Genomic DNA, 25,612 nt, shown 5'->3' on the forward strand with positions numbered 1-25,612 from the left:
AAATTTTCAATTGAATAAAGTGTTTATTCATAAAGATGGAGTTGAAATCTGTTCAGCAAATCTAGAAAATAACTTGTATGTGCTAAAGCCGTTAGCAACAAGTTCCCTCCATAACATAGAGATCTTTAAAACTATCGTAACTCAAAATAAACGACAAAAGATTTCTCCAAAGGACAATGTCCAACTTTGGCACCTTCGATTAGGGCATATCAATCTCAATAGAATTGAGAGGTCGGTGAAGAATGGACTTCTAAGCGAGTTAGAGAAAAAAATTTTACTGGTGTGCGAATCTTGCCTTGAGAGCAAGATGACTAAAAGACCATTTACTGAAAAAGGTTATCAAGCTAAAGAGCCTCTAGAGTTAGTGCATTTTGACCTTTGTGGTCTGATGAATATGCGAGCCAGGGGAGGCTATGAGTATTTCATCACCTTTACTGATGATTACTCTCGGTATGGGTATGTTTATTTGATGCAACAGAAGTTTGAATCCTTTGAAAAGTTCATAGAGTTCAAGGTTGAAGTTGAAAATGCATTGGATAGACGAATTAAGACACTTTGATCGGATTGGGGTGGAGATTTTTTGGATTTGGGGTTCCAGAACTATTTGATAGAACATGGAATCATTTCCCAACTCTCAGTGTCGGGTACACCTCCGTAGAATGGTGTAGTGGAGAGAAGAAACAGAACCTTGTTGGACATGGTTCAGTCGATGATGAGTTACGCTTCCTTACCGGACTCGTTTTGGGGTTTTTCAGTGGAGACTGCAGTATATATACTCAATTGTGTTCCTTTCAAGAGTGTTGCGAGAACACCTTTGGAGTTGTGGAATGGGCGTAAAGCTAGTTTATGTCACTTCTGCATATAGGGTTGCCCAGTACATGTACTTGAAGCCAATCCAAAGAAATTGGAACCACGGTCGAGGTTGTGCCTCTTTGTAGGCTACCCCAAAGGTACACGAGGGGGTTGCTTTTGTAATCCTATGAAAAACAGAGTGTTTTTATCTACGAATGCTACCTTCCTATAGGAGGATCATATTAGGGAGCACAGTTCACGCAGTAAGATCGTGTTACGTGAGCTTTCCAACGAAACTACTGAAACTTCAACAAGAGTTGTTGAAGAGTCTGCTTCATCAACAAGAGTTGTTGATGATAGTTCATCTGGTAGGTCAGTTCCACCTCAAGTGTTAAGGAAACTCGACATAGTGGGAGGGTTGCGAACCCACCTATTCGCTATCTGGGTTTCACGGAAATCCTGGCTATGGTAGCAGATGGCGACATTGAGGATCCGTTGTTTTATCAGAAGACAATGGAGGATGTTGACCGGGATGAATGAGTCAAAGCCATGGATCTCGAGGTAGAGTCGATGTACTTCAACTCAGTATGGGATCTTGTAGATCAACTTGATGGGGTAAAACCTATAGGTTAAAAATGGATCTATAAAAGGAAACGGGGTGCCGATGGAAAGATGCAAGCCTTCAAGGTTAGACTTGTGGCAAAGGGTTATACCCAGGTGGAGGAAGTCGACTATGAAGAGACTTTCTCGCCTGTTGCCATGTTAAAGTCTATCAACATCCTCATGTCTATTGCTGCTTATTATAACTATGAGATATGGTAAATGGACGTCAAAACTGTCTTTCTTAAGGGTAGTCTTGAGGAGACCATTTATATGGTGCAGCCTGAGGGATTCATAGCCCAAGGTCAAGAGCAAAAAGTTTTCAAACTGAATCGATCCATTTATGGGTTGAAACAAGCATCTTGATCTTGGAACATTCAGTTTGATACTGCGATCAAATCGTCTGGCTTTGACCAAAATGTTGATGAGCCTTGTGTCTACAAGAAAATCATCAACAGTTCAGTATTTTTTCTAGTGTTGTATGTAGACGATATCCTACTCATTGGAAATGATGTAGAACTACTGATTGTAGTTAAGAACTAGTTAGTGACCCAATTTCAAATGAAAGATTTGGGAGAGGCTTAGTTTGTTCTTGGTATTCCGATCTTTTGGGATCAAAAGAAAAAGTGCTAGCATTGTCTTAGGCATCGTACATTGATAAGATGTTGCTTAAGTACTCGATGCAGAACTCCAAAAAGTGCCTACTGCCTTTCAGGCATGAAGTTACGTTGTCTAAGGAAATTTTTCCTAAGACGCCTCAAGAGGTTGAGGAGATGAGATGGGTCCCATATGCATCTATCGTTGGCACTATGATGTATGTGATGCTCTGTACTAGACCAGACATCTACTATGTTATGGGAATAGTCAGTAGGTATTAGTCTGATCAAGGACAGGGTCACTGGACCATCGTCAAGAATATCCTCAAGTATCTTCGGAGAACGAGGGACTACATGCTCGTGTATGGAACTAAGGATTTGATCTTTACTGGATACACGAATTCTGACTTTTAGAGTGATAAGGATTCTCGAAAATCCACTTCAGGATTAGTTTTCACTCTTAACGAAGGAGCTATAGTGTGGCGAAGCACTAAGCAGGAGTGCATCGCCGATTCCACAATGGAGGATGAGTATGTAGCGGCTTGTGAAGCTGTTAATGAGGTCGTTTGACTCAGGAAGTTCCTGAAAAATCTGGAAGTTCTTCCAGACATGTTTAGCCCCATCACCCTCCATTATGACAATAGTAGTGCTGTGGCGAACTCCAAGGAGCCCAGGAGTCACAAGCGCAGCAAACATATAGAGCGGAAGTAACATCTCATCTGCGAGATAGTGCATTGAGGGGACGTGATAATCATGAAGATTGCTTCGGAGCACAACGTTGCTAACCTGTTTATGAAGGCTCTCATGACTACAAATTTTTAGGGTCACCTTCAAAGCATTGGTCTACGAGACCGGCCATGACTGAACTAAGGAAAGTAGAAGATTTTTGTATTGAGCCTTTGTACCTTAGTTTAGTTTTTTTATACACCCCACTCGCTTTAGGACAAGTAGGAGATTGTTGAGGTTGATTCTCTAAACTCTCGTTGGGTTCTATAGTTTGTAAACACTGTATTGAACAAACGCTTGTGATATAATAATATATGATATTTTCTTCATTATTGTCTATGAAATATGGGATGTTTTATTTGCTTTACCACAAACCAATAAACTAAGATCCCTAGTTGTTGTTGGAACTTAAGCATGTATGTAGAGACATACAGGTAGATCATACCTTAAGTGATAACCAAAATGATCTGTAGTATATGGATATTAGAAGGAAACCTTATCCTGGTGACGCTACAATGCAACCCGCTTTGTAGAATAGTTAAAAATGTTGTAACTTGCTACAGATGATCTAATCCTGGTCATTTATGTGGAGACAAGCGAGCGGTGGTGTCCTATACAAAGAAATTTATATAAGACCAGACCACGAAGTGTTATAGTCTCGTTATATAACGTCATTCATGACAGAGACTTCACTTCACTAGGATGACCATAGGTAATATGACCTTAATCCTGAGTGAGTTGGGAACTCCTGCCTTTGAGGGCGGTCCTTTGATTTGCATGAGTACGAGTGGCCAAATTGTCGACCCAAACCTACCATTTTGGGGATTTGTCTGATTTGGGAGCTGGGAACTCAACTACACAAGATGGAATGCACTTCTTCCCCAAAGTAGGGACAAGTAGATAGATTGCTCCTTTAAGGGCTAATTCCGGGGCTTGAAAGATGTGGCACCACACATCTTCTCATGGTCCAAGAGGTGTCCACATATAGTAGGACTATGTTGTATTGCTCATTAGAGGGATCAGTGGTACTTAAGGAGTTAGATATAACTACAGGAGCAAATGGTAAATTGGCCCAACTGTACTTACGAGCATCTGTAAAGGGTTATCGTACTGTTGATTGGTTATATCCGATGAACACAGAAATATATTTGTGGTAAGAAGAGTGCAGCTGTCAGTCTTTAGTGGAATGTCTGGCAGTTAACGGATGGTAGATCTCGTGACTAAAGAGTTGTCAGCTATTCACGTACCGTTGGAGCTTCAAGCCACAGGTTCATAAAGTCCCCTTGGTAGCTCAATGGATTCAAGTTGAGAATCAGTTTTTGGGTCAGTTTGAAGTATTCAAATTGACAAGAGGGAGTTTGATTATATATAATATGATTAAACTGGTCAATTATATATGATATAGCTAACACAATGTATGAGATACATTAATTGGAGGAAAATGATATAAATATGATTTATATCTACTGGAGAAGAAAAGAACTATAGTTTATATATTACATATGATGTGATATTAAACTATAGGTTATAAATATAATATGATTATATTTATTTTAATTAAACGATTATGAGATAATTGTTGATGGTTTTTCTCCAAAACCGTATGAGATAGAGGGAGGTTACATTTAGTTATCGTAACTGAAGGATAAAATGAAAATAGTTTCCATTTTGCAAAGAGATCAGTCAATCGCTCCACGATTAGTACACTACCCATCGTCTAGCTAACAAGAGCGTACACGATAGCTCAAGCTTTACTAAACGATCGTGTACACTCGTAGCTTTCGTATACGATTGTCTAGCTTTTATTAAGCAATCACGCGCGCAGGCGATTTCACCTATACGATCGTCTAAACGATTAGCCTCGTTTTACTAAACGATCGTACACTCTTTGCTAAACGATCAAGCACCCGTCTATACGATAGACACCAAACCTCTTCCACTTGCTTGGTCATTGTAAATGATCGTTCCTTCCTCCTCCCCTCTACCAAATCCAACAGAGCCCACAACTCCCGGATTCTCACTCCGAGAATACCGAGGTTACTGAGTGCTTGTGCTGTTCGTGTAGAAGACGGTTCGATGGTGAGCGACAGCGAGATTTGATGGACGATAGACATGACGATCACAGTGACTGGGTGAGTTGCCGTTTCTGATGAGAGCGAGAGATCAAAGAAGAAAAGCTCTTCAAGAGGTATGTCTCTCGGACCTTTTGTCATTTAATTGTTAAAATCATGTCGTAATTTGTTGTTAAATGCATAACATGTCTGTTTGATTGTGAATGCGGTATTTCTGTCACAATGAATTTGGAACGATCTTGCTTCCGCTCATAGGTACTCTTTGATAAGAGATCCTTCAAGTTTTATGTATGTGATGTTATATACTATACTTGACATCTAATACGTAGTGGGGATAGTCAGTAGATATTAGTCTAATCCAGGATATGATCACTGGACAACAGTCAAAATTATCCTCAAGTATCTTCAGAGAATGAGGGACTACATGCTTGTGTATAGCTCTAAGGATTTGATCCTTACCGGATACACGGGCTTTGATTTTCAGGCTGATAGGGATTCTCAGAAATCCACTTCAGGATCAGTGTTCACTCTTAACAGAGGAGTTATAGTATAGCGAAGCACCAAGCAGTGGTGCATCGCAGACTCCACCATGGAGGTTGAGCATTTAGCGGCTTGTGAAGCTGCTAAGGAGGTCGTTTGGCTCAGGAAATTCCGAACTGATCTGGAAGTTGTTGCAGACATGTCAAAACCCATCACATTTTATTATGATAATAATGGTATTGTGGCTAATTCCCGTGAGCCTAAGAGTCATAGCGCGGCAAACACATTGAGCGGATATACCATCTCATCTGAGAGATTGTGCATCAAGGAGACATGATTGTCACGAAGATAGCTTCGAAGCACAACGTTGCTGATCCGTTTACGAAGGCCCTCACGGCTACAGTGTTTGAGGGTCACCTACAGAGTATGGGTCTATGGGACAGACCAGGGGTGGACCAAAGCAAGTGGAAGATCTTGTATTAGGCATGTTATGCCCTAGTTTATTGTTTTATATACTTGTAATTTGATTATCTTGTACACTCCATTAGCTTTAGGGCAAGTGAGAGATTGTTAGGGTTAATACCCTAAATCTTGTAGGGTTCTATAGTTTGTAAACCTTGTATGAACAAACATTTCTGTGATTAATAATATTTTATATTTTATTCACTTGGTCTATGAAATATATGATATTTTAGCTTCATGAACCACAAACCAATAAACTAACGTCTAAGGTTATCATTGTAACTTAAACATGTATATGGAGAGATACAAGTGGATCATGTTTAAGTGATAACCTAAATGGTCTGTAGTATATGGATAAGACTACGTATATTATCCTGCTGTCACTACGAGTATGGCCCGCTTTGTAGGTGTTACAAATGTTGTAAAATGTTACAAATGATCTAATCCTAATCATTCATGTATTAGACATGCGAGCAGGAATATTCTATACAAAAGAGTTTGTATAAGACCGGACCATGAAATGCTTAGTCTCTTTATATAACGTCGTTCATAATAGAGACTTTCATTTCACTAGGATGACCATAGGTCATGACCTTAATCCTGAGTTAGTTGTGAACTTCTACCTATGAGGGTGGTCCTTTGATTTGTATAGGTAAGAGTGGCCAGATCATCGACTCAACAAGCCTACTATTTTAGGGATCCTTCTAGTTAGGGAGCTGGGAACTCAGCTACACAAGATGGAATTCACTCCTTCCCCGAAGCAGGGGTAAGTAGATAAATTGCTCTCTTAAGAGCTGATTCCGGGTCTTGAACAATGTGACACCACACCATCTCTTGGCTCGAAAAGGGTTCAGTCGTAGTGGGACTATGATTTATTGTTCATTAGAAGGGTCAGTGGTACTTAAGGAGTTAGATGTACCTACAGGAGCAAAACGGTCATTGTATACAAGTACTTATAAGCAATTTATGAAGGGTCATCGTACTGTTGATTGGTTATATCCAATGGATACAGAAATATATCTGTAGTACGAAGAGTGCAGCTGTCGGTCTTTAGTGGAGTGCCCGACAGTTAACAGATGGTGGATAAAGTAATTAAAGAGTTTAATTATTTATTCACCTACCGTTGGAGCTTCAAGCTACATGTTCATAAGGTCCTTTGGTAGCTCAAAATATTTAGTTGAGAATCAGTTTTTGGGTTAATTTGAAATGTTCAAATTGATAAGAGAGAATTTAATTATGTATGATATAATTAAATTGATTCAATCATTTATGATATAATTGACATATGTATTTAGTACATTATAGTTTAATTGGAGGAACAAATATTTGAATATGATTCAAATATATTTTCTATGAATAAGATTCATAGTTGTTAAATTTAATATAAATATGATTTATATTAAATGTCATAAAATAGAGAAAAAGAACTATGGTTTATAGATTGTATATGATGCAATATTAAAACTATAGGTTATAAATATAATATGATAAGTTGGTTATCATATTTATTTATATTATTTATTTGATAATTAATTCCTCTTTTCTCTCTAACCACCTTAGTGGGAAGTTATTTCGTTTTATGGCAAAATGGGACAAATAAAAATATGATTTTTTTTATTCATAATTCTAGAATCAGTATTACACGATTGAGAGATATACGATCACTTTAGAGAGTCTATGCGATAGACACTTCACCTACACGATTGAGAAAACTCTATGCGATAGAGAAGTTCTTCCTCGATCGTCTTCCTCCTCCAACTCTAAAACACCCTCCTAATCAAAATAGTCAGAGTCCACCACTCCTGGGTTCTCACATCGAGAATACCAAGGTAACTAAGTGGTAGTGTCCTCTACCTTTTGGTTCAAGTTTGGTTGCTGCTTGTTCGATAAGAGTTCGTGACTTGTTTGAAGTGTTCGTGCAGTTCGAGGGATTAACTTGAAGAACAGATCTTCAAAGGTATAATCTCTTAACCCTTATTTCTTGTTAGAAAGCATGTTGTAATTTAGTTTTATGCATAATCTGTATTGTTAACTATAAATGTTTGTTTCAATCGAAATGGGATTTGGACGATCTGCTTCTGCTCAAAGGTTCTCTGTAAAACGAATTCCTTCAATATATATACATTATAATATATAATTAGTTCTAAAATAAACTATACAATATGGAAGATGTAATATATTTGAACGGGATTCAAATACAAATTAATATGAATAAGATTCATATTAAAACTATAGGTTATGAGATAAATAACTATTTGAATATAGTTCAAATTTTCATTTGATTAAATACGAGATATTTAATTAAATTAATTAATTAATTTAATTGTTTCTTTTTATTTAATTAAACTAATTTAATTAAGTTATTCCATATGGGAGTGGGAGAGAGATGAGAAGTGTGACAACTTCCCACTTAGACACTCTTTGTTGAAAGGGGTTGGTTATTCTATGCAATAACCTCCCTCTCCCTCAAGCTCTCATAACACAAAGATGAGATTTCTCTGGGGAAAAAAATATATTTTCTCCTACCAAATTCTTCTCTCAAAAGAGGTTCCCACAAGCGGATCTTTGCTAGACTCATAACAAGAAGACTCTATGGAGGCGTCCCTAGTGTAGGAGGAGATCAACAACCATGGAGGTGAAGGTTTGGAGAAGGTTTGAAGATAGTCTTCCAAAGTATGCTTCTTCTCAAAGCCTCTAATTTTATGCTTAACCTAGTATACAGCATGTGCGATGTTTTGAACGTTTTTGTTTGTAATTCTGTAATTATTCATCTTCCAAAGCAAAATCATTAGCATTAAATCACACATCACTTTCCCTATCTCTCTCACTCTCATGTTCTTTTTGATTGTTTTCTCTCTCACACTCACTTTCACTCCCACTCTCACTCAGAATCATTGTTGAACCAGTTTCCCCTTTTTTCCTCTCTCTCACAAGAAAAAGACCTTGATGTTGTCGTGCTGAAAAGTGAAAGCCCTTTTCCTTTTTCTTTTTTATTTCTCTCTCCCTCACACTCAAAATCGACCTTAGTGCTAAAAAGTGAAACCCTACAATCATGTTCTTCAAGCAATCCATCTGTTTTGGAAGGAAAAAAACCGAAATTCACTTGACCTAATCTAAATCGCTTCTGACTAGAAATATATTGGGTTGGGTTAGGTCTTGTCTATTTAGAACTGACCCGACCCACTTACTCTCTTAGTTTTTTATTGTTTGTTTTCTTTCTTCTTTGTGGTGATTTGTTTGTCTTAACTTCAAGTTGTGAGGTTCATATCTCTTTCTAAAAATCTAATAATAATAATAATAAATTTAAACAGTAAGTGCTGCATTCTTCTGGCTTATCGGGTTTCTACACAATTTTTTGTTTATTTGTTTAAATAATTAAATAGATAAACGAGTTTTTTTCTTACTTTAATACAAATGTAATACCACCAATAATGGTGAAACAATTGAAAATGAACCCCACAAAAAAATATATAATAATAATTTCCTTAAAACAATGAGTCCGTGAAACGATTGAAAATGAATCCCACAAAGAAAAATGAATAATTTTCTTAAAACAATTAAGAATTGATGCTACATAAAACAAGGGCTATTTGACTAGATAACAACTAATAATGCTTGAATTTATAAAAGAAATTATAGCCACTATTGAAATGGTATAAGTATAATAAATTAAAATTAAAATTAAAAGGGGATTGTGGTCTAAAAAAATTCTTAAGAAAAATATTTGCTTTTTAATATAAAATAAAATATAGATGTACATCCATGGAAGCACAACCACACAAAGATGGCAGAAAATTCTCAGCTCCCACGAACACAAACACTCCAACAACAACTTCTCATCAACGGCGGCCGCGATACGCCGGAAAGTTATATTTACAAAGGCGGTTACCACGGTGGAGACTCCAACAATAGTCCACTTCCATTGGCAGAGATTCCGGTCGCGCCGCCGGCTGGCGGGGCTCCGTTGGACGACCTCCGGTTGGCTCTCAGTAGTTGGGGATGTTTTCATGTCAGTTTTGATGGATCTCAACTCAACGACTCATCTAATCATTTTAATCCCACTAAATTTTAATTATTAGTTATCAAGATCTTCTTGTAACAATTTTGTTCTTAGTCTCTTTCTGTTTTTCTGTTATAATTTTCCAATTTTCTTCGAGAAAACACACACTTTAATTTTTAGAGATAAATTTCGGGAAAAAATTATGAAAATTGTTTTTTTTTTTTTTTTTTACTTTTTCAATACATTTGATTCTAATCATTGACATATGTATGCTGCTAATTGAGTTTTTTTTCTTTAGTATAATAAAAATATTTTAGAGTTTTTAGCTTTCGAAATTTAACTTAGTTTTTTTAAAATATTGATAAAAATGAGATAATAAAGTATACAAATTTATGGGTAGAATTGGCCTTAATTTATTTATAAAAAACCAACAACTAAGGTCTCATTTGGTAACCCTTTTATTTTTAGTTTTTGTTTTTTAAAATTAAACCTATAAACACTACTTTCACCTCCAAATTTCTTCCCTTGTTATCTACTTTTCACCAATGATTTAAAAAACCAAACCAAATTTTTAGAACTAAAAAAAGTGGCTTTCAAGAAAACTGTTTTTGTTTTTGGAATTTGTCTAAGAATTCAAGTATTATATTTAACAAAGATGCACATCATTGTAAGAAATGTTGATAAAATAGGCTTAATTTTCAAAATCGAAAACCAAAAACCAAATGATTACCAAACGGGATCTAAAAAATATGGGTTGTTTGGCAACTATTTGATGTTTTCATTTTTTAAAATTAAACTTTATAAATATTATTTTTATTTATAAGTTTTTTCACTCACTACTAATATTTTGAAAAAACAACCCAAATTTTGAAAAATAGAAAGAGTGTTTTTCGTAACTTAAAAAAAAAACAACTAAACATACAATTTATTTTCCATAAATATAAAAACCATGGTATGAAATTTAGGAGAAAAACGTAAATAAATTTTAAAAAATAGAAAATTTAAAACAAAACCTTCATAGTAAATGGTTATGAAACCGAATGGGAACGAAGGCCAGTTTAGCATCAATTTTTTTAAAAAAATAAAAAATAAACTTATTTTCTTCTCATTTCTTACAATAATTTACATAAAATTATTGAATTCTAAGTTAAATTTCAAAAATAAAAACAAATGATTAAAAACTATTTTTTCATTTTTTAAAATTTGACCTGGTTTTTTAAACCTACAAATGAAAAAAATTGGAAGTAGAAATAGTGTTTATAGGCTTATTTTTCAAAAACAACAAAAACTCAAAAATCAAATCATTATCAAAAGGGATCGAATTGATTGTCGTAAATTAATTTGGATTAATTAATAAAGATAGTGAGGTTTCAGGCGATTAATCACAGCATTTCAAGTTCATTTTGGGAGAAGATGAGAAAAATAAGCAAGCAATTTTTCTCACTGCCAATTGAAGAGAAGAATAGATATAGAAGAGAAGCTGATGTAATGGAAGGATATGGGAATGATTTGATTTTATCAGACCAACAAATTTTAGATTGGACTGATCGGTTGTATCTTATAGTAAATCCTGAGGATGAGAGACGTCTCGAGTTTTAGCCTCTAAATCCTCCATCTTTCAAGTCAGTTTCTCGTTTATTTAAATTCTAAACTTTCATAAGTATGTCAATTTAAGATAGATTTGGTTTGGTTTAACTTAAGAATAATTGAAATGTTTGACAACCATTCAAATAACTTTTGAAACACTTTCGAAGTATATTTTAAATAGATTTATCAAAAGATTTTATGTGATAATAATTTTCTTGAAAACATTGTTTTTCTTTAATCATTCCAAACAGGTTTTTAGACTATTTGTTGGTGATTTAAATCAGTTCAGAATTATTCCCATAGACTATTCTTTTTCAAAACTCTCATCAATGTAGTAACAAAAATTATCTTGTAATTCTTCATAAATGAGCAGAGAAAAGTAGAGGAAGACGAGTAGATGAAAAATCATTCAAATTTTTAATATTAAAAAAACTATATATCTTTTTAATTTTACAAGCATGTTCTTGCATTAGCTATATAAGTTATGCATTAAAGATTTTAAACTGAAATTCTATTCATAATCTAAATTAATATAACTATTAATTGTCAAAGTAAGTTTGACTTAGTATTGGAATGCACTCCGATCCAAGATGTCGGAAGTTCAATCCTCTATCTTTGCAGTTGCTATATTCAAAAATATATATATAGTTATTAATTAGTTTCTAAAGTTTAGGACATAAATTGAAAGTGGCTTAAATTCTTTATTAACTCTCCCCTCCTCCCACCCACTAAATGCTCTCTATCGCTTTAATATCATCTTCATCTTCATCTTCATTTCTTTTTTTTTTTTTGGTTAGTTTGTTTTCAAAAATAAATTTGTCGATCTATCTAATTAAATTCATTTCAAATGTTAAAATAATGTGACGACTTTTTTATAACTCATTATCAAAATATACTCACGTGAAAGTGAAAGGTTTATTTTCAACTTAACCATCACATTATTTTCGTCTTCACTTTAATGGAAAAAAAGTTTAATAAAATAATTGTTTTGAAACAATTTTAATGATTAATGATTAAATTGAAGCTTTTGAAACAAGAAAGACATAATTAAATTTAACCAAAGTTAAGGGACATAACTAAAACCTAATTTTCAACTGTCTTTTGTACGTCAATTTTAGAAGTCATTGTCAAGCATGCCACTTTCACATCTTCGTTTTATCATAAAAGTTGACATGATAATATTAAAAAATCAAGAGTACAAAAGAAAAGTTAAATTTTAAGTGCATCATTAAAACTTACCCTAAAAATTCAAAAGAATTTTGTATAATTATTCCAAGATCTAAATATCAATTTGGGTCATATGAAGATATCTTTGAATATTAAACATCAATGTCAAAACCTTCTGAAAAATATGTGAATCCAATATAGTTCACACGTAGGTCAAGCACAACGATATAACACATCAAACGATAAGAGATACGCATATTAAAAAGTAGGGCAACGAAACACACGGATATTGATAATCCAATTCAATACAAGATCACCTACTTTAGGAAAATAGTGTGCTTGATGAAAAGAAACTTCACTGTTAAATAAAGTTATGCTATTACAACCAAGATTTTATCTGTTAGATTCATTCTATAGTGAAACTCCTTAGCGGTTGTTTGGGGACCCAATATGAGATGGTATATCCCCACATTCTATATATTTGGAGACTCATTATCCTATCTCACCGATTTTAATTGTTTATTGACCCATTTTTGGAATGTGTTTCATATCTCACCGTCGAATTATGTTTGAGAACTCCTCAACATATCGACGGATATTTAATCCTCATTATTTTCAAACCTGTCTTTATCTTAGCTTATGCTCTTAAGAACCCAAAAGCAAATTACACATACAACAAAATTCTTTTAAAATGGAATTATTGAATCCAAGCAGGGAAGATCTACACGAGTTTACAGTAAAATTAAAGGAGATAATTGAAATAGTGCTGATGGCCATGGCAAGATCCTTAAACGTGGAGCCGAATAGTTTTACAGAGCAGGTGGGGAAGCGACACATTTTAGTGACAAGGTTCAATTTCTATCCGCCATGTTCGACGCCTCATCTTGTTCTTGGACTTAAAGAACATTCCGATGGATCCGCCATCACCATTGTTTTACTCGACAAACAAGTCTAAGGTCTCGAAATTCAAAAGGATAATCAATGGTACAGAGTCCCTGTTCCTGCCATTGCTGATTCTCTTCTCATCAACATTGGGGAACAAGCCGAGGTAACAATATTATTACACTTACTTTTGAGTCTTGATTTTGCATATTGGGTTTTTAAAGGATTAGTGTTCTATGTTGTTTGTTATGTGTATGAAGATTATGAGCAATGGGATCTTCAAGAGCCCTGTTCATCGGGCGGTGACGAATTCGGAGATGCAGAGGATTTCAATGGCATATTTCTGCTGCCCAGAAAAGGATATAGAGGTGAAGCCGATCGAGGGGCTGATCGACGATAAGAGACCGAGATTGATCAAAAGTGTGAGAAACTATTTGGAATTTTATTTTCAGAATTATCAGAAGGGGCAGAGATCGGTTGATGGATTGAGGATTTAGAGTCTCCTTTGTTTCTGCTGTGAACTATGTGATTCCATGGTGTTTCTGAAATAGAACATATAACAAGTTCTCCCAGTCAGAAATTTGGTGATTTTTGAGCTTTTTATCACATTACAACAAAAGTATGAAACTGAAAAGGTTGTCTCCCATTAAAACACACCTCTGCTTCAAATACTGTTTTTAATAATTGTTTTCCTGACTTTGTTTCCAAAAAACTAGATTTGGTTTGGCCTTGTAAATCTCAATGATTAATATGTACGTACTTGAAGTTGTTATTCAATTAAAATGTCATGTGAACACTGAATTCAAACAAGGACTTCACATAATTGTTTTGAAAAGTAGACAACTTTTTTAAAATACAAAAAAGTCGAGAACTGTTGAAAAACAATTTTCAAAAGAAACTAGAAAACAAGATTAAAGCTTATAAAGTTAAATTTAGATTGAAGGAACTGGGAACGTTGCGAAATGAATGGAAAAGCAAAGAATTTCAACGAAGAGAAAAACCCATGAAGACGTTTGGTATCAGATCCTCAAAACTTGATATCAAGATGGAACTCAGCATTCAACAAGAGAGAGAAACAGGGAGGGGAATAACAATAATAGCCTGTTCTCAATTGGGAAAAAGAGAATAACATCGCAGTCTCATTTCACAAGATTTTGACCAATTATCTTCTTATCTTCTTCTTCTTCATCATCATCATCAACAACCACCGATGAAAGGGTAAAAAAGGCTCTGCCACTTGAAACTACAAGTTTCTCAAAGGGAATCAAAGCTACAAACTTGAATATATAATATGAAGTCTAAAAAAAAGCATTGAAAATTTCGTAGAGGGGAGAGGTTATGTCAATGGAGGGGGAGAGAAGATGTAATGGAACAAGCATTCCTCTTGCTTCTTAGAAGAACTTGAAGAGAATACCACCGTGGCTGGCAAAGAAAGGAGCAAACACAAGCGACTCCACAGCCATCAACTTGATGAGAATGTTGAGAGAAGGTCCGGATGTATCCTTGAGCGGGTCTCCGATTGTGTCACCAATAACAGCAGCTTTGTGTGGATCTGATCCTTTTGGACCAAGGGTTCTTGCATGCTCAGATGTACCAGCCTGTCCATGATGGTTCAGACCGACTTGTCATTACATCTAGTACCATAAATTCATTGCAACGTTGTATGGATGACTTATGGATTTGATTTGACATACCTCGATGTACTTCTTAGCATTGTCCCAGGCACCTCCGGTGTTGGATGCAGAGATAGCAATCTACAATGGAGCAAATACAAGAATCAATCGAGTCAGTTAGAGGTACTAAAGGTTGGAGCAAAATTTTTAAACTTTTAACTAGTAGTTCCAGGAATCAGCCCATAACATATACCTGCACACCAGAAACGAGGGATCCAGCAAGGACGCCAGAAAGAGTTTCGACTCCAAATAGGATACCAACAATTAGGGGTGTCAACATGACAAGGGCACCAGGTGGGATCATCTCCTTGATAGAAGCATCAGTTGAGATCTTGACACATGTAGCATAGTCGGGCTTGGCGGTACCCTCCATGAGACCAGGGATGGTGTTGAATTGCCTTCGGACCTCCTCAACCATCTTTAGGGCTGCACTCCCAACACTCTTCATTGTCATGGCAGAAAACCAGTATGGCAGCATAGCACCCACGATCAAGCCAATGAAAACTTTGGGTGTCAACACGTCAACAACATGGACACCAGCACGGCTAACAAATGCACCGAAAAGGGCAAGGGACACAAGAGCAGCTGAACCAATGGCAAAACCCTGGAAAATGCAAATAAAGAATCAATTTTTGACTTGGGTTGTTATTAGTGACGGCAAGCATGGTTTCCATGCACAAATTAATGTAATTATCATTGGAAAGCTTTGGAGAAAAGATTGACAAATCGAATATATTGAGACAATGTTGCCTTCTGGTCACTCTAAGAAGACCAAGACCGCTGCCAATAACGAAACCATCCCAGGCAGTATGATTTAAAACGAAATGAATGAACAGAAAAAATACCTTTCCAATGGCTGCAGTTGTGTTTCCAGCAGCATCAAGGGCATCGGTTCTCTCCCGAATTCTGTGGCTCATGCCTGCCATCTCCGCAATGCCTCCAGCATTGTCACTGATTGGACCATATGCATCAATGGCCAAACCAGTAGCAATTGTACTCAACATTCCAAGGGCAGCGACGGCAATGCCATACATTGCAGCAAAGGAGAAACTCACAAAAATGCTAACTGCAATTGCAAAAATAGGGATAATCACAGATTTGTATCCCAAGGCCAAGCCAAAAATAACATTTGTAGCAGCTCCAGTTCGGCAAGAATCAGCAACATCTTGCACAGGGCTGAAAAACCAAACCAAATACGTGATCAGATTTTCATTTTTATATACAATAAATTGAATCATTAAGAATGGACTAGGTAAATGCCAATACATCAATTACCTGTATGCATTGCTAGTGTAGTACTCTGTCACAAATCCTATTATAAGCCCAGCCCAAAGACCAACAGCAACGCACAGGAAAAGTTCCCTGAAGGCCAAAAATTTTCTGGTGAATCAGACCACTAATGATAAATAATAGCACTTGTAAGACAATAAGTCAAGAAGCACTAACCAGTTCTGTACAACTTTTTGAGTTCCAAAATTGAAGATGGTGAATTTTGATGGAACAGCCAGCCAAGTAACAATGGCAATTCCAAAGGTCATTAGAACAGTGGAAATTATGAGTTGCTTCTTCAATGCTGGCTCAATTTCCTTAACAGCCTTGATCTCAAAGAAATCAGTTGCAAATAAAGTGGTGATCAGGCAAACAAGGATACCCATAGAACTAACAATGAGTGGATAGAGCATTGGTGTGAACTCGTGGTTGTTGCCAAAAGAGGAGATAGAAGCAACAACGAGAGCAGCACAGGACGATTCAGCATATGAACCAAAAAGATCAGATCCCATACCAGCAATATCCCCAACATTGTCACCCACATTATCAGCAATCACCTGCCAGAACATTGAGTGATTAAATTAAGAGACAGAGTATTAGCGAAAAATGAAATACAAAAAGATATCTAGAGCATCGATCATTACAGCTGGATTTCTTGGATCATCCTCGGGAATGTTCCTTTCCACCTTACCCACAAGGTCAGCACCAACATCAGCAGCTTTAGTGTAGATACCACCACCAACTCTACCAAAAAGAGCCATGGAAGATCCACCAAGACCATACCCAGTGATAGACTCGAAAAGACCACCCCAATCATCACCATAGTACAATTTGAAAAGGTTAATGGCAATAAACAAAACCAAGAGACCATTGGCAGCTAGGAGGAAGCCCATGACAGCACCAGACCTAAAAGCAGTAATAAATGCCTTTCCAACACCTTTTCTTGCCTCCAAGGTGGTTCTGGCATTTGCATATGTAGCAATTTTCATTCCAAGGAATCCAGAAACCACTGAGGTAATTGCACCAAGTATAAATGATACGGTGCTGAATATAGCTGTCGCCAAAGCTGGCTTACAAGTCTTTGTTTTGTCATATGAGCACACTTGGGGCTTGGTACTAAAACCCTCCACTGACCCGAGGAATACAAAAATCAAGACTGCAAACAATACCATAAATATGCCAACATAATAGTACTCCGTGAAAAGGAAGGAGGTTGCCCCTGACACATCAAGGAACTAAAAAGGTTAGAAACAGCTCCAAATCAACTCATTGAGAAAGTATATAACTATACAGTTTTAGAGAACAAACATTCTGATCAATTAGAGAAAAAGAAACTTGTTACACTATCTTACACCTTTTATGTTCCTACAGATTCGTCTAAGACGAGACTACAATACTTCTCACTTTTTCTTCATTGCAAGGAAAACAAAATTAGCTTAAGAGCTTTCATTTCGGGAATATCACATCTTTGATAGAAGGAATATATAAATATCAAAGTGCAATAAAAATGTTCTCAGAAGACCACTAACGTACAAACTTCAACAAAAAGAACTCATAGAAACGGTTCCAATTTCCTAATCAAAAAAATAAAATGTATTAAAATTATTTTTTACACGGATATATATATATATATAAAAGGAATCTGATTAATATCCCTTTTATATATAAACAACAATTACATCAATTTCACACGGGACAAACAAAAGACTAACGTAGAATCTGATTCAAAGAAACAGGAATCTCATGAACTAAGACGAAAGGCTGATTAGCTCTACATGTGGTGATGCACCTCTCTATCCTCTACCCAAAAGAGAAGCACTACAAACCCAAAAAAGGATAAAAACGACACCCATATCCACATGAGAGAAATAAGTTCCAAAGAATCTGACAGTGCGTCTTGCTCTGTTTTTAATAAATTTGAAATTAATCAATCACAATTTCCTAGATCTCTTCATAAATTCTCGTTCGTCATAATTTCTCAGAAGAATCTTGAAAGAATCTACACACACACACACAAAAAAAAAAAAAAAAAAAAACCCACTATAACCAACCCCTCCCCTATCCCACCCCAGCCCTAGAGAAGGGGAAAAAACAATAAAAAAAAAAAAGCTAAACCAATGAATTACATGTGTTATAGACACGAAAACCAATCAAAACAAATAATTAATTCGTAATTAGTGGCTCCGTAACCTATACATGAAAATGCGGAAAGATCAGTCGGTAACCCAGCTTTCACGGTCAAGCAAAGGGATGAATGGCCATGCCGCAGATTTCATCATAACGTTAATCGCTAAAAGACAACAAAAGGAAAGAGCCAATGTAACATCCAGACGTCTACAAAACACAATATTAGCGTAAAAACTACAAAACACGTAACTTCTTACAGAAGAATCCAAATTGTAAGTTACCATCTTGATCTAACATAACAAAAATCACTCCAGAAATTAAGAAACAATAAAAATAAATAAAAACAGACCAAGATAAACCCTAACGCGTTCACAAAAGGAAAGGGGGGGGAAAAAACAAAATCAAGTAATCAATAAATCTAAGAATCCAGCATCAGATCTAGCAATAAATAAGAGAGGAGAAAACAAATCTGAAGCTGAAAAACAAGAAGAACCAGTTATATACCTTCAGAGATAGCGCTCTGAATTTCAGCACATTTAACAACAACGTTATGGTCGTTAACACCTTCTTCTTCCTCAATAAGGTAGTCAGAGTAGCCATTTTTAGCAGCAGCGGAGTTGTTATTAGCGGAATCACGAGCAGGAGAGAGCTTAACTTGTGAAACGTAGTACCACTGGACTAAAGAGAAGAGGATTCCGACAATAGCACAAACAGGAATGAAAATCTCAGCCCCGAGATCTGGAAGAATGGTGACGCCCATGGCGGAAATACAGAGAGAGAAACAAACCCCACGAAAGGAAGAAGAAGAAGAAGAAGAAACGAGGGTTTTTGTGTGGGTGTTGGTTTCTCGCAAAGTGAATGGATTTTTGAGGCTGAGATGAGGTTTGTGGGAAAATGGGAACGCAGATTTATATTATGGTGAGAGAGAGAACGGGATAGGATGTGCGTGTTCCGCGCGTGAACAAACAAATGTGCCTGCCTAATTACAGGTTGCCTTTGTTTGGCTCTTCTTACTCTCTAATTCTTAACCCGGTTAATTTTATTCTCTCTTTCCCCTACAATTCTCTTCTTCTATTTTTAGTTTTTTCACCTCCGGGGTATCCTTGTCATTGTCACCAAACACACCCACCTTTCTCTTTTTATTTTTAATTAACCCATCGCCATCAAAATCATCCTTACAATTCTTCATATTTACTTTACCTTGCCATCCACTTGCTTTCTTTCTTAATTATATTTGTTTTCTTTTTACTATTTTTATAAATAGTTTCACCTTTTTTTATCTATATCAAATTTTCTACTTTTTATTTTTATTGTGTTGTAATTTGTAATATTTGTCATTATACCCCTTCTCATCTTTGGGTACTTCATATTTGGGTTTAAATCAAATAAATTCTATCGATGTCAACTTATAATTGTTGCGACTATTTCATTCTTTATACATAGTTTAAATTTGGTTTAAAATGTCATTTTGGTCTCTATATCTTAAAGTTTATTTAATTTTAGTATTTGTACGTTTAGTAAATCTTTAATTTAGTTTCCACCATTATTTGGTTGTTGGTATTTAAGCAAAATTTTTCTATTTATTAATATTCTATAAATTTTGAAAACTTGCTTGGAAGTTATTATTAGTATTTAACTAGTTTTGATAAATATATATATATATATATATATCATTAAAATATTAGATTTAAAATTTATCAAAAATACAGTGGTTAAAATTGAATAATTAAAAATATAGACTAAATTGAATAAATTTCCAAGTATAGAATAATAATGATATTTTAAACTTTGTTACAGTTGGCAGGTAAAAATATAAAGATTAGACGGTTGTTTGAAGTGATTAAGTTGTATTTGGATTAATAAAGTTTATTAATCAACAAAGGGACAAATTATGTAATTCTTAAGCACAATTCATCCAATGTGCGGCATATTGTAAAAATTAATTAAAAAAAATTATTTATAATTCATGAGATTGAAAGTGCATAAATTATTATTGTTATTATTATTTTAAATTACCGAAAACTATGTAATTTCTAAAACACAATTCACCCAATGTGCTGCATACTGCATAGTGTTAAGATTAATTATAAAAAATTATTTAGAATTCACGAAATTGGAAGTGCATAATTGAATATTATGATAAAGAGTTGTTGTCTGATTAAGAAAAATGGCTTAATTTATTTTTAAATATAGCAAAATGTCATTATCCATCAATAATCGATCACGATTGATTTCAATCATTGAGTGCACTCTATCGCAAACTAATAGATAGTGACATTTTGCTATATTTGAAAATATTTTTAACAGTTTTACCATTTAAAATAATTATCTTTATAATAATTTGAATATTAAAACATGTTTTTGTCCTCAAACTTTTATAAAAGTAACAATTTAGTATTTAAATTTTGGTTTGTAAATATTTAGTATTTGTACTTTCAATTATATAACAATTGAATTCTTAAACTTTAGTATGTAGCAATTTAGTACTTTTACTTTCAAAATTGTAATAATCTCGTCTATAACCTACGAAAAAAATCAAAATTAGATGTATATTTTTAATATTTTATGATGTAAACTTTGTATTTTGAAAAAAAAAATATATTGAATCTCTAATTAGTTTAAAGGTTTATTTGTGGAAAATTTGTATAAATAGAAAAATTCAAAAAATATTGGAAAATTATTTCAAATGGTAAAACTGTTGAAAATGTTTATAAGATATAACAAAATTTTAGAACTATCATTCTATCTGTGTCTGTCATTTATAGTTATCAAATTTTGTTGTATCTAATATTTTGGTTCATTTTTTTATATATAAAAACAATAAAAAAAATATTTACATTTTATAATAAAAAAATTCCAAAAATGTTTGTATTTTTATAATTTTTTTGAATATTTTTAAATATTTGTTTACATTTAAAAAGACTCATTTATTTATCATTAAATATTAACCGTACAAATGTCAAGATACAATGACTAAAGGAACTAAAAAGTGATTTTTAACTTAATTCTAAATTACGAAATTAAATCTAACATAACTTTTTAAAACATGAAAGTAAAATAGAGAATCGGAACCTAATTTATAATTAAGATTCTTTTAAAAAGATTTATAATTAAGATATTTTAAAGGAAAAATAAAAATAATAATAATAATAATAATCACTGGTTGAGGTGAGTGGCAGTGACGTAATTTAAGAAACCAGGTGCAGCAGGCAGGTGTAAATATATAAATCAATTAAAATTTGATGGAAAGTCAATCAAACAGTAATAAAGTGAAATTTATTTTTATAAAATTAATATTAAAAAAACAAAGGGGATGCTTTTTCCAACGGCCATGGAGATGAGATTGGGAGTGGAGGGTGATTCAGACAGGACAAGGGAAAAAACGACAGCGTTTTAGAACAAACCATTTTGAATGATGTTAACCGTTACCTGACCCTCTTTTTTCCTTAAATTGGAAGCCTTCTCTCCGCCGTTGTTCTAATTTCTCCTCCTTTAATTATTTTTTTTAATTATGTATTATTATTTTAATTGTTTGTTATTGCGGTGTGATGACGTGGCAAGGGCTATTCGGATAACTCATACAAAGAGAGAGAGAGCGTAAATCAAACGCATCCCCTACTATATATCCGAATCATCTTTTCTTTTATCTTTCACTTCTTTTTTTTTTCTTTTCTTTTCTTTTCTTTAAATATATATTATTCTCTCTAATCTTACCTTCATTTATCTCTAATTACATCTTATCTATTCATATCAATTGCCCTCTCTTTTTTTTTATTCTTGAATTTTGAATACTGACCATTTTGATCCCTTACAGATGAAATGAAAATAAATAAATTAAAATTATCACTTTTTTAAAAATATAAAAATTAAAAAAAAAATTAACCAAAATTAAAAGTATAAGAACAAAAACTAAAACTACATGAATCAAAGCAGTATAAATCTTTAAATCTTTCTCCTAAAAGAAAGTAGAATAATCGTACTTATGTATTGAAGTACAATTAACAAGTGAGTCAACTTTTGTATAAATATCTTAAAAGGTTGTTTTCGAATATATAAAAGTGGGTCAATTTATTCATAAATATAACAAAATGACACCCCATATTACTGTCATATTTTGTTATATTTGAAAATATTTTCAACAATTTTATCATTTAAAACAATTACCCTATTTTAAAATAAAAAATAATTATCTATATTTAAAACTTAACAAAACACACACACAAAAGATCATTTAATTAATATTTAAATAATAATCATTCTATCTATTTAAATATAGTTTGATATAAACACCACTCAATTGGTTATGATCTTTACTTAAAGTTCTAAAGTTCGAGATCAAATATGATAAGGAAAATTATAGGATAATTAATATGATTTAGGTTATCTTTAGTTTAGTTCTTAATTTAGATTAATTACTGTTTAAGTAGTTAATTAGTCTTATTTTAGACTATAAATAGCCAATTTAGGGTTGTAATAGAAGGCTTTTGATTATCATTTCAATATAGAACTTTGGTTCTTTTAAGAGAATTCTCTTTTTATGGATAGACTTTTCTTACTTGACCATAGATTTGACCTAAATACCTTTTCGTTACATCAAAATCTCTAAACTCCGAAGAAAAGAAGTGATATATTTTAAGGTTATTATTTAAAATACATGTACTTTTTTTTTTAGAATGAAAATACATGCACTTTTTATTTTTAAAGTGGTCTTATAAATGGACATGTAAAAAAAAAAAGAATCTCATTCATTAAAGTTCCCACTCTCCAAGAATAAGACTTCCGTTCGGATTCCTTTTCCTTCACATCCTCATCAACATGGTTGTTATTACATAAAAACTAATTAAGTAGAATTGTTATTACTTAAAACTAATTAAGTAGAATATTAGAATTTCAGTTAACCTTTTATAAAAGAAATTATCTGCCCTACTGTCTGTGGTAAGTCAGTCTGGTTTGCCTGTGAATCCAGCTTTCGATCGCTTACTGTACTCTTTGTTCTGTCTCGCCTTGAGCTTGCGCCTGCTATTCATTCTTTCTTTTATGCCTTTCGCCCGGTAAGGACTTAAACAATCGAAAACGGATGAAATAGCATCGGAGTCGAGAACAGCGCATATTCCAACAAGACCATCAACTGCGGGTAGGCTTCAAGCTCCTACTCATAGCCGCTCTATGTACTAATTCCAAGCACAGAGAAGACGCTATAGGTCTTTGTTGGTGTGTAGAGTAGACGGTGTTTGAAATAACCCTTTTTTGCAAGGTAACTCGAGCAAACTAGAAATTGCATAAGATAGGTCGGATCAACGCGTAGAGAAATGCTATCCGACTTGATCACGCATTTACTGGCTATTCAAATTCCACTAATGCTTCACAAAATGTTGTGGCAATTTGGACTACAAGATGTCCGATGGGGTCTTAGCTCGGTGCCTTGGCGTTGAAGAAGCAGCAAAGAGACTTGAAGAAGTTCATGATAAGGTCTGTGGGACAACAACACCGGTAAACCTCTACAGAAGATTGCAAAGACAAGGTTACTATTGGCCCTAGCCTGATATGATAGACAATAATATTATTAATTTTGCATCCTCATACATTCACATTATCATAGAAAATAAACTGAATTTCAAAAGAATAATTTTTAATAATGTGATTGTCAGTAATAGACATCTTATTATTTAGTTCGGTAGTAAAATTTACATATAAAAAATATGGGAGCCTTTGTAGATTTGTGTAGATAATGTATTGAATGATTTTGTTCATTTAAGTTATCTTTATTCTTCATGTAGTAGGGGAAAAGTATAGGAATGAGAACTAATTTGGTTTGAAAAGTGAGATTCTTTTTCAACTATGGCTAATTACTATTTTAAAAAGTTTTGAGTTTGAGATTTGATAGGTATTGATAATTTAAAATGACATTTTTGTATATAAGATGATGTATTTGCATAAATCGGCGATCACATTCCACTCAAATAAATATTTAGGACCGTTCAATAAATTTATTATCTTATTCTCAATCTGGGAATAACGTGATCACCTTGATATTGTGTCTCTTTCTCTTCATACTACACACAATCTTTTATAACATTATATATTTTCAACATCTTACTTTAATATGAAATAGATAATGATTAATTTTACAAAATATTCAAAAAGTTTAAATTTCGTGATCTGATGATCGATTAAATTTATTATTAGACTCAAGATTCATGTGGATAAAATAGTATAATATTAGTCAAGTAAAATGCATCATCATATACTGTTGTACATGGACTTAAAATGGGTATAATATGACCTGAAATGATGTAAGAAATTAATGTTTAGTCCCATTTTTCATTCTCAATCTCAATTCTCAGGTTTTCAGCCAATCATTCAAATAAATCTTTGTTTTAAATGTAATTTTAAAATGTTTATGAAAGATTAAAATCATGTAATATTATAACTTTAATTTGAAAGATTAAGAGGTATTTTTTTAAACTTAATTTGTTTATCCGATATAATTTCACATTTCTCTCGATCCTAAAGTAATCTTTTTAAACAACATAGATATAATTAAACAAAAACAATCTTTAAATTTGTCTTGAATTTTTCTTGATGTAAACGTTTTAATTACCCAAATGCCAAAATATTAGTTAATACCTCAAATTTGGTAAGACACGTTAATTATGATAATAATTGTTATTGTTTTTTTAAAAAAATATAATAATTGTTATTATTAAGTACGGTGCAGCATTAATTAAATTAATATCATTCACGTACCAACCAGAAGAGACTTGACTAAAAATATGCGGCCCTGTTTGATAACGTTTTTTGTTTTTGTTTGTGAAAACTAAGCCTTTGTCTACTACTTCCACCATCAAATTTCTTCATTTGTTATCTACTTTTCATTAGTGGTTTAAAAAACTAAGCCAAATTTTTAAAACTAAAAAAGTAGTTTTCAATTTTTTTTTTTTTTAAATTTGACTAAGACTTCAACCATTATTATACTTACGAAATATGCAAATCATTATAAGAAATGTGGATGATATAGACTTAATTTTAAAAAACAAAAACAAAAACAAAAAGTCAAATGGTTACCAAATGGGACCTTAGTGAACTTCTCTTTTTCAAAACCAAAATTTGTGAATTCAATTTGTACAGCGCATATAACCAAATAAGATAGAATATATATATATATATATATATATATAT

General features: G+C 33.5%; 2 protein-coding genes and 1 long non-coding RNA gene across 3 annotated transcripts; 2 read left to right on the forward strand and 1 right to left on the reverse strand.

Annotated features, from left to right (window-relative positions):
• Positions 1-8,209: 8,209 nt before the first annotated feature.
• On the forward strand, positions 8,210-9,937 carry LOC150037728 (uncharacterized). Its single transcript, XR_016527934.1, has 2 exons — positions 8,210-8,401; positions 9,481-9,937. It is a non-coding gene; the product is annotated as an uncharacterized LOC150037728 (long non-coding RNA).
• Positions 9,938-13,251: 3,314 nt separating this feature from the next.
• LOC120070564 (jasmonate-induced oxygenase 4-like) lies at positions 13,252-13,861 on the forward strand. Its single transcript, XM_090310998.1, has 3 exons — positions 13,252-13,331; positions 13,473-13,530; positions 13,625-13,861. Exons 1-3 carry the CDS (start codon positions 13,252-13,254, stop codon positions 13,859-13,861), a joined length of 375 nt encoding a protein of 124 aa, XP_090167124.1.
• Positions 13,862-14,452: 591 nt separating this feature from the next.
• LOC120070563 (pyrophosphate-energized vacuolar membrane proton pump) lies at positions 14,453-19,489 on the reverse strand. The gene is made up of 8 exons (XM_039022354.2): positions 18,938-19,489; positions 16,951-17,525; positions 16,484-16,863; positions 16,313-16,399; positions 15,883-16,213; positions 15,231-15,641; positions 15,059-15,118; positions 14,453-14,962 (listed from the first exon to the last, which is right to left on the reverse strand). The coding sequence occupies exons 1-8, from the start codon at positions 19,191-19,193 to the stop codon at positions 14,756-14,758; spliced, it is 2,307 nt and encodes a 768-aa protein (XP_038878282.1). The 5' UTR covers positions 19,194-19,489; the 3' UTR covers positions 14,453-14,755.
• Between the last annotated feature and the right edge of the window lie 6,123 nt (positions 19,490-25,612).

This window comes from Benincasa hispida, chromosome 2 (assembly GCF_027475165.1).
Source record: "Benincasa hispida cultivar pf3 chromosome 2, pf3_genome.v1.1, whole genome shotgun sequence".
NCBI classification, from domain to species: Eukaryota; Viridiplantae; Streptophyta; class Magnoliopsida; order Cucurbitales; family Cucurbitaceae; genus Benincasa; species Benincasa hispida.